Here is a 14,227-nt window from a genome sequence, read left to right as displayed (position 1 = left end):
TACCATACTTTTAGAAATAAAAGACTCTGTATAAGCCACTAGCAGAATGTTTTAGATAAAAAGATAAACTTAGCTTTGTATTACCCAACTTAGAACGAAAAATGAGGCAATCAAAATTTATTACTCTTGTGATCCATGTTAATGCCGGAAAATAGAGCTGCTGAAAAAGTGAGATTATGTAAATGACTTAACCTTTATTATTGCTCTACAATAATCTCATTCCTGGGGATAGGGCATGTGTGAACATATTGTGAATTTAATGAATTTTTTTAAAAGAGAGGTTTTAGTTTTTATGAACCTTTTGTATTAATCATAAGAAAAGAAGACCCTTTCTGGGAGAATGACTTTTTGCAGCGCTAGACAATCGTCGGCTTTTGACGTTCAACCACCTGTTTTCCTTTAGTATTGATTGAACGTGATAAATCCTGTAAAGAAAGTTTGAACAGAGCTTCTCATCCAATTTGCGGTGTGCTACTCTTAATTTTCTTTCGAATGGGCCTGCGTGCTTACCTGCATTTCGTATGGATCCCAAAACTAAACTCAGTGCATTGCCGAATCAACATCATTTCCTGCAATGCTTCGCAAATATGGCTAACGTTCTCGACATAGCCGATAGTAAAAAACTAAAAATGTTCAAAGAAAACGAACTAATTTGGTAGATGCCATTATTTAATGCTATGAATAAGTTGAGTCGGTGAAAGGCGATTGTCTCACTTGCTACCCTTTTCAGTTCAAGCCCATGCAAAATAACAGAAATTTTAATTTGATTTTTATGTAATTACCTACATGGAAATTTTGTGCGCCCAATACATTTTCGACATTTTGTAAATATTTAATGTAAAGGTTTGAATGCTACAGTGATGTGTTCAACAATGCGAACAGAAACATACATTTTTATTTGGTCTGTTTTGTTAATTTTTTTGAATACTCGTTATTTAACTGCAGTTAATTAAGACCTTTTCTTCCTTTTTTTAAAAACGATTAATCTCTCTGCTGAAGATAGCGTTACGAAGGAGAATTGTAAAATATTAAAGCTAATAATCCTGCCAACTAAACATCTAGCTTTGATGCAACCTTTCGCGAAGGCAGGATTATGGAATTTTGTAATGGAAAAATCAGGAAACGCTTGCCCTTATCCGGGAAAAGCTTCAAACATACGAGAGGTTAAAGGACTTAAGTTTCTATTATTCGGCCGCCGCTGTCATGTGGCGGTAGCGATCTGAACTGAGGATCCTGGGTTCCCGGCCTAGGCAAAGCAACATCAAAAATTTAAAAACACGTTTTTCAATTAGAAGAAAGTTTTTCTAAGGCGGACGCCCCTCCACAGTGATTTGGCAAGCGCTCCGAGTGTATTTCCATGGCGGAAAAGCTTCTCAGTGAAAATAATCTGCCTTGCAGATGTCGTTTGGGGTCGGCATAAAACATGTAAGTGCCGGCCGCCCCAACTTGCAGGAAAAAATTAAAAGGAACTAGCTTGCCTTGAATTGTTATATTCATGCCTATGACGGTATCCGACGGATGCCTTGTTGATATTTATAACATTCTCATAAACGTCAGACGACTGCTTTACCCACTCACCCAGCGGATTGTGTCAAAAGCTGTTTGACATTTCTTTAAATAAATCAAAATTGTTTGTTGTGATTAAATTGTGTTTGGAAAATATAAAATAGTAAAAGTATGGATTCAACTGCTTTTTATTTTGACAAAAATGAAGCAGAAAACATTACCGCATGCGATAGAAGGTTTGTGAGAAATAGGACACCGGACATTTTCGAGTTGGCAGACATAGAGTAAGTAGATAAATTAAGAAAATTTTAATACATATGCGAGTGTACATTTTTTATTTGAAGGTTCGTTTAACAATTTCGAGTATCAAAACGCTTATAGACATCTTTTAAGCATAATTTGCAGTAATATTCCTCACGTGATTAAATCCACAGCAATAAGTCGCCAACAAAAACTTTCCTTATGTCTGCGAATATTATCCGAAGGAATCTATCAACGCAGTTGGTAAAGATCTCATGCTAGGAATGGCTCAACCAACAGTTTCGAAGGTGTTTTCAGAAGTTATTGACGTTATGGAAATGGCATTGTGCGAAAAGTGGATTAATTTAAAAATTAATGACGATGAGCAAATGTAATCCCGAAGTTACTTCTTCAAAAAATCTAAAATTCCTGGTATTGTAATGTGCATTGTTGGTACGCACGTAAGGATAGCAAAACCTTCAGGAGCGAACTCCCATTTATTTTATAACCGAAAAGGGTTTTATAGTCTTAATATACTGTTTGTAAGTAGACTAATATTTATTCTTTTATTTTTAATAATTTTTCAGATATGTGATTAAAAACAGCGTTTACGGTACATTAACGCGAAATTTCCTGGGTCAACACACGACTCATTCGTTTGGTCTAACAGTGACGTATCACAATTCTTCCAAGCACAATACGAAAGCGGTAATAGAAGTCTACGTATATTAGTTATATAAAGTCTTTAAATAATTTTACTGTTCAATGATAACTTTATATAAAATTTATAGGTGACGCAGGATACGTTCTTTCTTATAACACCATCCCTGCACCTAATACTCTTCAAAGCCGGATAAACAAATGGCATAGTTCTGGGCGAAACATTATAGAGAGAACTATTGGTGTTTGGAAGAACTCGTGTAGATGTCTTCTATGTGCACGGCAACTTCACTACTCTCTTGAGAAGGCTGTGTAAATAATGAATGTATCTGCAGCTCGTCACAATTTACGCATTCACTGCAATATCCATGATGAGTATCTCGATAACGTAGATAATTAGGAGGGCGAAGAAACTAATTTTCAAGAAATTGAGCAACCGGAAAGGTATTATGATGAAGCAGTTGAATTACGCAATCAAATGCTTCAAAGTTTTTTGTAAACAACCTTTCGCGAAGGCAGGATTATGGAATTTTGTAATGGAAAAATCAGGAAACGCTTGCCCTTATCCGGGAAAAGCTTCAAACATACGAGAGGTTAAAGGACTTAAGTTTCTATTATTCGGCCGCCGCTGTCATGTGGCGGTAGCGATCTGAACTGAGGATCCTGGGTTCCCGGCCTAGGCAAAGCAACATCAAAAATTTAAAAACACGTTTTTCAATTAGAAGAAAGTTTTTCTAAGGCGGACGCCCCTCCACAGTGATTTGGCAAGCGCTCCGAGTGTATTTCCATGGCGGAAAAGCTTCTCAGTGAAAATAATCTGCCTTGCAGATGTCGTTTGGGGTCGGCATAAAACATGTAAGTGCCGGCCGCCCCAACTTGCAGGAAAAAATTAAAAGGAACTAGCTTGCCTTGAATTGTTATATTCATGCCTATGACGGTATCCGACGGATGCCTTGTTGATATTTATAACATTCTCATAAACGTCAGACGACTGCTTTACCCACTCACCCAGCGGATTGTGTCAAAAGCTGTTTGACATTTCTTTAAATAAATCAAAATTGTTTGTTGTGATTAAATTGTGTTTGGAAAATATAAAATAGTAAAAGTATGGATTCAACTGCTTTTTATTTTGACAAAAATGAAGCAGAAAACATTACCGCATGCGATAGAAGGTTTGTGAGAAATAGGACACCGGACATTTTCGAGTTGGCAGACATAGAGTAAGTAGATAAATTAAGAAAATTTTAATACATATGCGAGTGTACATTTTTTATTTGAAGGTTCGTTTAACAATTTCGAGTATCAAAACGCTTATAGACATCTTTTAAGCATAATTTGCAGTAATATTCCTCACGTGATTAAATCCACAGCAATAAGTCGCCAACAAAAACTTTCCTTATGTCTGCGAATATTATCCGAAGGAATCTATCAACGCAGTTGGTAAAGATCTCATGCTAGGAATGGCTCAACCAACAGTTTCGAAGGTGTTTTCAGAAGTTATTGACGTTATGGAAATGGCATTGTGCGAAAAGTGGATTAATTTAAAAATTAATGACGATGAGCAAATGTAATCCCGAAGTTACTTCTTCAAAAAATCTAAAATTCCTGGTATTGTAATGTGCATTGTTGGTACGCACGTAAGGATAGCAAAACCTTCAGGAGCGAACTCCCATTTATTTTATAACCGAAAAGGGTTTTATAGTCTTAATATACTGTTTGTAAGTAGACTAATATTTATTCTTTTATTTTTAATAATTTTTCAGATATGTGATTAAAAACAGCGTTTACGGTACATTAACGCGAAATTTCCTGGGTCAACACACGACTCATTCGTTTGGTCTAACAGTGACGTATCACAATTCTTCCAAGCACAATACGAAAGCGGTAATAGAAGTCTACGTATATTAGTTATATAAAGTCTTTAAATAATTTTACTGTTCAATGATAACTTTATATAAAATTTATAGGTGACGCAGGATACGTTCTTTCTTATAACACCATCCCTGCACCTAATACTCTTCAAAGCCGGATAAACAAATGGCAAAGTTCTGGGCGAAACATTATAGAGAGAACTATTGGTGTTTGGAAGAACTCGTGTAGATGTCTTCTATGTGCACGGCAACTTCACTACTCTCTTGAGAAGGCTGTGTAAATAATGAATGTATCTGCAGCTCGTCACAATTTACGCATTCACTGCAATATCCATGATGAGTATCTCGATAACGTAGATAATTAGGAGGGCGAAGAAACTCATTTTCAAGAAATTGAGCAACCGGAAAGGTATTATGATGAAGCAGTTGAATTACGCAATCAAATGCTTCAAAGTTTTTTGTAAACAATTTTATTTTATTATAAATAAAAATACTTCCTTCATGGCCATGTAAAATATTTACTATACTTATACTATAGTACATTGCAAATCTTAAAAGTTATGCCATTTTTTTTGTATATTTTGTGTAAAAAATTTATTTCATTATAAATAAAAATATTGCCTTCATGGCCACGCCAAATATTTTTTACTATATACATACTTGTTTTTATACTGTTTTTTTTTTTAAATTTATTGTACTTAATTTTCAACTCATTTTATTTTCTCTATTATATAATTTTTTTATCATTTAAAAAAAATTTTTTTTTGCAAGAGAGGCGGGATGGAGACAGGAGGCAGGCGGTGGTGGATGCAAATTAGGATGTGGAGGAGACGGTTGTAGTAGTGCACTATTCACTCTTTCAAGCTCCAGTTGCAAAAGTTGCCCCTTTACTTGAGTCTTGTCCCGCAATAACTTTTGAACTGATCAGTTATGCCTTTAAGTTTTTGCAACTAAGTCCGCTAATACCGAGCAAATTTTTTCAGTGTTGCTGTTCAGACTGCTTATTCCTTTTTCCATCTTTTTCATGCTTTTGGTCAAATCTTCCATTTTTCTGTGTTCAGACCTCATTGCAGATGACATGTTATCGTGAAACTTTTTCTGCAAATCAATTTGCGTTTTCAACAATGTCATCCGGATCCTTCTTTGTGGTGTTCTCTGCTGTAGCTGCGAAGAGGAAGCTGCAGGAGTGTCTTGGTTGCCATTTTCTTCGCTCCCAGCAATGTCAGTTTCTGCATTGCTCACCGCGACACTTAAGGATGTTTCACTAGCACCGCTTTCTATATGGCGAGGCAGGCTCTGTTGTGTGCCAAAGTATCTGCCAGAAGTGAAGACATACTAGCTTCGCAACTTCCTCTTCCAAGGCAGTCATATTTATTGCTGTGTTTGGTCCACCACCTGTTGCCAGCATTTGGGTGCGGTTGTGGGAGAGTACGTCTGGCGGCTGCTTGGACATTTTTTGGCGATGTACTCGTTGAGATTCATGTTGAAAATACAAATCTACTAAGTCCAAAATAGCTTTGTTCAATTTTATACACATGGCAACTCTGTAATATATATATAGCGTCTAAATTCTTGTGAAAAACTTCTTATTTCGAATTTGTTACTGCTTCAATAAAGAACGCAATTAAAGAAAGATCTCGACTTCAATAGGTTATGGGCCTATGAATTCCAGCATTATTAATTTAAACAATTAGACAAAAGTTTTTCGAGGTCTTCGTGAATCATTTTGTTAAGCGCAATTAATTGTAGTACGATTTGTGAAATTAATGCACAATATGATGGCATATAAAGGTGTTTTCGGAGTTGAAGAACTCAATGCGGATAATTACTACAATTGGAAATTTAAAATGCGTATGTATCTTCAAAAAGAAGATTTATGCAGCGTTGTGGAAACTGGTGTTCCGGGAGGCAGTGCAGACACTTATAAAGAAAGATAAAAATGCGTTTGCAATCATTAGTTTGTGTATTGACGACAGCCAGCTGATTTACATACGAAATGAAATTGATGCAAAAGGTGCATGGTTAAAGTTAAATGACCAGCATGAAAAGCCAAATCTAAGTTAAAAGGTTCATTTGATGAGACGAATATGCAGCACTCAATTACGTGAAGAAGGTAATTTTGAAAAGCATTTGGATGTGATGAATGAACTATTCGACAAGCTGATGACAATGGGTGCAAAAGAGATTTCCGAGCAGTGGCAAGTTTCAATGTTGCTAAGCAGTCTACCAGCAAGCTATGATGGACTTATTACGGTGCTTGAGGTTCGCTCTGATACAGAACTAACAAAGAGTGCGGTACAAAATAAGTTGATTGAAGAGTATCGAAAAATAAATGATCGTAAGAGTGTAGAATTGACTTCTGCGCTAAAGGCTGCAAATAATGCAAACGACGGAAAAAGGAAATGTTATTTTTGTAACAAATCGGAGCATATCAAGAAAAATTGTTTAAAATACAAGTCATGGTTGTCAAACAATAAGACAAAGACAAAACAGGACGTGAATAAAGCTGTAGAAGAATTTGCTTTGTGATGTGTGCCCGAAAAATGCAGCAATCAACAAATTTGGGTAATGGATTCAGGTGCAACATGTCATATTGCTAACGACAAAAGAATATTTACCAAACTGGATGTGAATGCGAGAGAGCAATCAATTTCTGTGGATAAATGAAAAATGTCCCTCTCCCAAGGTAAGGGTATATGCAAGGTTGAAGTTGATGGAAAAACCCTCAGGATAGAAGACGTATACTATATTCCGGATTTCAATTCAAATCTTCTTTCGGTAAGAAAAATGGTTGAAAATGGATGTAAAATTTCTTTTAAAAAATACCTGTGTATTATAGAAAAGTGTAATACTATTGTGTGTACAGCTAGTATATATAACGATTTGTATGTCCTAAACACTAAATGTAATCAAGTTATGTATGCGAATCATTGTAGACTAAATTGTGTACATTATTGGCATCGTGTTTTTGGACATAGAGATTTTGAGGCTATTCGAAAAGTTCATTGTGACAAAGTAGCACAAAATATGAAAATAGCCCATTGCTCTGATAATAGTAAATGTGAGGTATGTGTACAAGGAAAGTTTTCAAGATTGCCATTTCCAAAAGAGAGCCAAAATATACGTGCTAGTAAATTTGATCTTATTCATTCGGACGTGTGTGATCATATTTCACCGTCGAATAATAGGGGTTACAAATACTTTGTTACTTTTATTGATGATCACACACGTTATTGCGAAATATTTTTATTGAAATCTAAGGATGAAGTGTTTAGTAAAATTAAAGAGTATTTGATTTTATTAAAAAATCAATTCAATCAATATCCGAAGGTAATGAGGTCGGATCGTGGAGGGGAACACATGGGACCTAATGTCAAAGATTTTCTAGCTAGCTGTGGTACACAAGTTCAGTATACAACACCATACAGTCCTCAGCAAAATGGAGTAGCTGAAAGAAATAACCGATCGTTAATTGAAATGGTGAAATGTATGATTTTGATTGATAACTTACCAAAATGTATGTGGGGTGAAGCAATAATTTATGCCAATCGTTTACAGAACTGCTTGCCTAGCCGAAGCGTAAGCAAAACTCCGTTTGAACAGTGGGCATCTAAGAAACCTGACTATTCGAAATTTCATTTATTTGGTTCGGAATATTATGCATACATCCCTAAAGAAAAAAGGAGCAAATTAGAAAATAGCTCAAATAAAACAGTTTTTATTGGAAATACTCAAGACTCAAAAGGTTTTCGAGTAATGAACAGGAGTAATTTTAAAGTGGTTGTGTCTCGAGATGTAGCTTTCATGGATGAGAAACGTTATAAAAGTGATGATCCTAGTTTAGATATTCAGAAGAGAGATACTCATATATTTTTACCTAATTCTATCGGAAATGTATCTTCAATGCATGAAGATGAAGTAGTTGATGACGAGGATAAAATTAGTGTGGAAAATATGGGTGTTGAGGTGTCATATTTGGAAAGTGGGTCTAGTTCAAATACAGAGGAAGAGTTTTTGGATGCTAGTGATGTTGTCGAAGCACCTATTCGTAGAACATCTATTCATGCTAATAAAGGTATTCCCTCAAAAATATTAATTTAAGAAAATGTTAGCTTGGCATCTTTCACTCCAGATCCAAATAATTTTAATGAGGCTATTAAAATTAAGGAGGAGAAGGATTATTGGATTGATGCGATGCAGGAGGAGTTAAATTCTTTACAACATAATAAAACATGGACGCTTGTAGATCTACCAAAGAGCAAGAAAGCTATTGGTTGTAATGCATATTCATTGTATTATTTATTATATTATTGTAAATGCGTATTCGAGAAAAAGATAGATGTAAAAGGAAGTGAACGATTTAAAGCAAGGTTAGTTGCACAAGGACTTAATCAGAAGTTTGGGATTAACTACGATGCTGTATTGGCTCCAGTAGTTAAGCAAAGTACTATAAGAACTTTATTTTCAGTTGCTGGAAAAGAGCAAATGGTTATACATCATTTTGATGTAAAAACAGCATTTTTTAATGGTGATCTCAACGAAGTTGTTTACATGAAACAGACTCCAGAATTTTAAATAGGAAATAAGGTTTGTCTGCTAGGTAAAGCTCTTTACGGGCTAAAACAATCAGCAAGAACATGGAATCAAACTATACATAAAGCACTTTTAGGTGAAATGATTTTTCTTTTAGTTGATGACATTATTGTTGGATGTAAAAAGAGTCATCACATCGTTGAAGTTTTTAAAAGTCTTTGTCAAAAATTTGAAATGAATAACTTGGGACCTATCAAGCATTATTTAGGAATGGAAATAAACAAAGATTCGAACGGAAATTATTTACTAAGTCAAAGAAATTATATTAAAAATATTTTAAGTTGTTTTGGGTTACAAGACTCAAAAATATCAGAAATTCCGTTATCAGTTTCATATTCGAAAAATCCCTGTGATGAAAAACTTCCAGATAATAAATTATAGCAAAAGGCTATTGGTAGTTTATTGTACTTGGCGCTCAACACGCGACCAGATATTACAGCTAGTGTTTCGATTTTAGCGCAGAAAACTTGTAGTCCGACTAAAAACTATTGGAATTAGGTTAAGCGCGTCATGAAATATTTAAAAGGCACAATTGATTATGTTTTGCGATTAAGCAACGTTAATGTAACCGATCTTGAATTACACGGGTATGCTGATGCTGATTGGGGTGAAAATAGTCCACATAGGAAGTCACATAGTGGTTATGTTTTCTATTTAAATGGAGGACTAATAAGCTGGGCATGTCGTAAAAAAATTGTGTTTCGCTTTCTTCTAATGAAGCAGAATATATTACACTTGCTGAAGCAAGTAAAGAAATTAAATGGTTATACGAGCTTTTAAATTACATGGGTTACGAAACAAAATTACCAGTTAAAATATATTAAGACAATCAAAGTTTCATTAAAATGCTTCATAATGAAAATTTTAATGGAAGGTCTAAGCATATAGACATAAAATATCATTTTATCAAAGACTTTGTTTCTAAAAATATAATTAAAGTTGACTATTGAGTATTGAGTATTCAGAAGAAATAGTAGCAGATTTATAAACTAAACCACTTGCGAAGGCAAAGTTAGAAACATTCAGGCAAATGTGTGGTTTAGAAAAATTGATCAAAGAGGAGTGCTGAAAATACAAACCTACTATGTACAAAATACCTTTGTTCAATTTAATACACATGGCAACTCTGTAAGATATATATGTAAGCGTCTAGTTTCTTGTGAAAAACTTCTTACTTCGAATTTGTTACTCCTTCAATAAAGAACGCAATTAAAGGAAGATCTCGGCTTTTCAATGCTTCATCCGTTCAACCATCAAAGTAAACTGTTTGCGATTTGCGGTGCGACTTCTTTTTAAAAATATAACTATTACATAAATTTTAATCAAAAATATAAGCAATAATTTTTATTTAATTCCATTCTATTTTAACTTTATTGCGCGTTTTTTTTAATTTTTCTTTTCAATCCGCAACAGTTTTTTAGCAAATGACACTTCGAGCAAATGATAGCCATTGCGTTTCTATTACGGTTATCGGAATGCAGTGAATCACCGAACTGCTTTATCTAGGATACTTTATTCGCCAGCTGCATTGCCTATCGGTTATGAGAATACCAGGTCTTCTAATCGATTCGCATTCCCCGCGGATGGCATTCGTCGCATACCGTAATAGGGGTGATAAGTTGCTTTTTCTTGCAAACGAGCTTGAAACTAGCTACACAGTTTCATCACGGAGCCATACAGGTGGTGGTAGTTGATTAGATAACTGGTTCTTTATTTTAGCTGTTTTGACATTTCTACTTCTGGCGCAGTACGTTTTTGACACTCAACCAGAGAATTAACAAAACAAAATACATGGAATGCGTGGGGAATTCGTATATACATTTCATTCGTTCGCTCACACTAGTGGACTTTTTTGTTCGACTGTAGGTTAAGCGATTTCATTTCAAAGCTCTTAGCCATCTGAACTGGCTTACTTTGTGTTGTTGCTTTCTATGCAATTCGCTAATGTTGAGTTCGAATTTGCAAACATAAAACATATTATGATATCTAGTATTACAAGGGTTAATGCACAACCATGTCAAGCTTGTATGTTCTGACATTTGCATTATCACTATTCTCTTTGTCTTTATAATTCTTTTTATATACTTCTGCACAGCCCATTTTTATTACAGCTGGCTATTTAATATTTGTTCACATATAGTTTTCCCATATTTTTGAGTATATTTTGTGAAAATAATAAAGTTGTTTATTATTAAGATGAACGTATTCTACTGCGTATTCATTTATTCGGAAAACACCGCGTCAAAATAGCAGAATCATTTCCTGCCGTTTGAACAACCCGCTTTAGGTATTAGCCGCAAGGAAAAAATACCACCACCTCAAAAGCAATAATTCTCAGAGGTAATAATCCGCAACATTTTTGGTCGTTACGATGTTGTTTCATCGAATCGTGCGCAAGTATAACCTGCTAATAAATTAATCATATATGTATATAGCTGGAAGCCTTCCGCTCTAAATATACATATTACATTCAAATATACGAATATTCAACTCCGCATTGCAATTACAACAATTTTTAGTGACTTTCATTTGTCCGCTGCAAATCGCCTACTTTTTTTTTATCGCCTTTTCCACCATTCATACATTTTATCTGCCCTCTGCAACAAACTTTAAAGGCAAATTAACCTACAAACAATAGTCGATCCTGCAACTATAAAAAACAAATATGTCTACATTTGTGAAAACTCGCGATTCTGCCCTTGGCGCAATCAAAAGGTACATGAAAAAATGCATAGACGATGCATTTGTTATGGACGCGGACGTAAGAATAGCAAAACTTTCAGGAACGAACTCCCATTTATTTTATAATCGAAAAGGGTTTTATAGTCTTAACGTACTGATTGTAAGTGTGCTATATATTTATTCTTTTATTTTTAATCATTTTTCAGATATGTGATTACAAACAGCGTTTACGTTACATTAACGCGAAATACCCTGGGTCAACACACGAATCATTCGTTTGGTCTAACAGTGACGTATCACAATTCTTTCAAGCACAAAACGAAAGCGGTAACCGAAGTCTACGTCTATTAGGTATATGAAGTCTTTAAATAATTTTAATGTTCATTGATAACTTTATATAAAATTTATAGGTGACGCAGGATACGGTCTTGCTTATAACTCCATCCCTGCACCTAATACTCCTCAAAGCCGGTTCAACAAATTGCATAGTTCTGGGCGAAACATTATAGAGAGAACTATTGGTGTTTGGAATAACTGGTGTAGATGTCTTCTATCTGCACGGCAACTTCACTACTCTCCTGAGAAGGCTGTGCAAATAATGAATGTAGCTGCAGCTCTTCACAATCTACGCATTCACTACACTATCCATGATGAGTATCTCGATAACGTAGATACTGAGGAGGGCGAAGAAACTCATTTTCAAGAAATTGAGCAACCGGAAAGGTATTATGGTGAAGCAGTTGAATTACGCAATCAAATGCTTCAAAGTTTTTGTAAACAATTTTATTTTATTATAAATAAAAATACTGCCTTCATGGCCATGTAAAATATTTACTATACTTAAACTATAGTACATTGCAAATTTTATAAGTTATGCCATTTTTTTGTCTATTTTGTGTAAAAAATTCATTTCATTATAAATAAAAATACTACTTTCATGGCCACGCCAAATATTTTATACTATATACGTATGTACGTGTTTTTATACTGTTTTTTAAATTTTATTGTACCCAATTTTTAACTCATTTCATTACTTTATTATATAATTTTTTTATAATTTTTTTTCTGCAAGAGAGGCGGGGATGGAGACAGGAGGCAGGGGGGTGGTGGATGCAAATTAGGATGTGGAAGAGGCGGTTGTAGTAGCGCACTATTCACTCTTTCAAGCTCCAGTTGCAAAAGTTGTCCGTTTACTTGAGTCTTGTCCCGCAATAACTTCTGAATTGCTCAGTTATGCCTTTAAGTTTTTGCAACTAAGTCCGCTAATACCGACCAAATTTTTTCAGCGTTGCTGTTCAGGCTGCTTATTCCTTTTTCCATCTTTTTCATGCTTTTGGTCAAATCTTACATTTTTCTGTGTTGAGACTTCATTGCAGATGACACGTTATCGTGAAGTGGCTCCTTCTTTGTGATGTTCTCCGCTGTGGCTGCGAAGACGAAGCTGCAGGAGTGTCTTGGTTGCCGTTTTCTTCGCTCCCAGCAATGTCAGTTTCTGCATTGTTCACCGCAAAACTTAAGGATGTTTCGCTAGTACCGCTTTCTATATGGCGAGGCAGGTTTTGGTGTGTGCCACAGTATTTGCCAGAAGTCAAGACATACCAGCTGCACAACTTCCTCTTCCAAGGCAGTTATATTTATTGTGGTGTTTGGTCCACCACTTGTTGCTAGCATTTGGGTGCGGTTGTGGGACATTTTCTTCTTAATGGAAGATTTAAAATCTGACCATACTTGAAATTGGCATGAGTTTAACAAAATTGTTTATAGGTAACATATTTTCTTACTTTTTTCCACTCAGTAATGGACTATGTTGGAGGTTCCAACGTATCTAAGTTGGTGCCTAGGGATGTTCGAAAAACTAAGAGCACGTCTGGCGGCTGCTTGGACATATTTTTGGCGATGTACTCGTTGAGGTTCATCCGTTCAACCATCAAAGTAAACTGTTTGCGATTTGCGGTGCGACTTCTTTTTAAAAATATAACTATTACATAAATTTTAATCAAAAATATAAAAAAAATAACTAACCTTTTATTGAATTCCATTCTATTTTAACTTTATTGCGCGTTATTTAAAATTTTTCTTTTCAATCCGGAACAGTTTTTTAGCAAATGACACTTCGAGCAAATGATAGCTATTGCGTTTCTATTACGGTTATTAGAATGCAGTGGATCACCGAACTGCTTTATCTATGATATTTTATTCGCGAGCTGCATTGCCTATCGGTTATGAGAATACCAGGTCTTCTAATCGATTCGCATTCCCCGCGGATGGCATTCGTCGCATACCGTAATAGGGTGATAAGTTGCTTTTTCTTGCAAACGAGCTTGAAACTAGCTAAACAGTTTCATCACGGAGCCATACAGGTGGTGGAAGTTGATTAGCTAACTGGTTCTTTATTTTAGCTGCTTTGACATTTCTACTTCTGGCGCAATACGTTTTTGACACTCAACCAAAGAATTAACAAAACAAAATACATGGAACGCTGGCTATTAAATATTTGTTCACACATAGTTTTCCGATATTTTTGAGTATATTTTTGAAAATAATAAAGTTGTTTATTATTAAGAATGAACGTATTCTACCGCGTATTCATTTAATCTGAAAACACCGCGTAAAAATAGCAGAATCATTTCCTGCCGTTTGATCAACCCGCTTTAGGTATTAGCCGCAAGGAAAAA

The 14,227-nt window shown here is 35.1% G+C and overlaps 1 protein-coding gene across 5 annotated transcripts in view; it reads left to right on the top strand.

Annotated features, from left to right (window-relative positions):
* The window catches only part of Arp1 (Actin-related protein 1), a 482,639-nt gene extending 470,246 nt beyond the window's left edge, over positions 1-12,393 (top strand). For all 5 annotated transcript variants that reach the window (XM_067759866.1, XM_067759867.1, XM_067759870.1 and 2 more), the window contains 2 exons: positions 11,759-11,903; positions 11,963-12,393. In XM_067759866.1, the coding sequence (XP_067615967.1) occupies positions 11,759-11,903; positions 11,963-12,378 (561 nt within the window). In that variant the 3' untranslated portion in view covers positions 12,379-12,393. The remainder of the gene's footprint in view (positions 1-11,758; positions 11,904-11,962) is intronic.
* The last annotated feature ends 1,834 nt before the right edge of the window (positions 12,394-14,227 follow it).

This window comes from Eurosta solidaginis, chromosome 1 (assembly GCF_040869045.1).
Source record: "Eurosta solidaginis isolate ZX-2024a chromosome 1, ASM4086904v1, whole genome shotgun sequence".
Taxonomy (NCBI): Eukaryota; Metazoa; Arthropoda; class Insecta; order Diptera; family Tephritidae; genus Eurosta; species Eurosta solidaginis.
The sequence above is the reverse complement of the archived record's forward strand: the minus strand, read 5'-3'. Positions and strand labels throughout refer to the sequence as shown.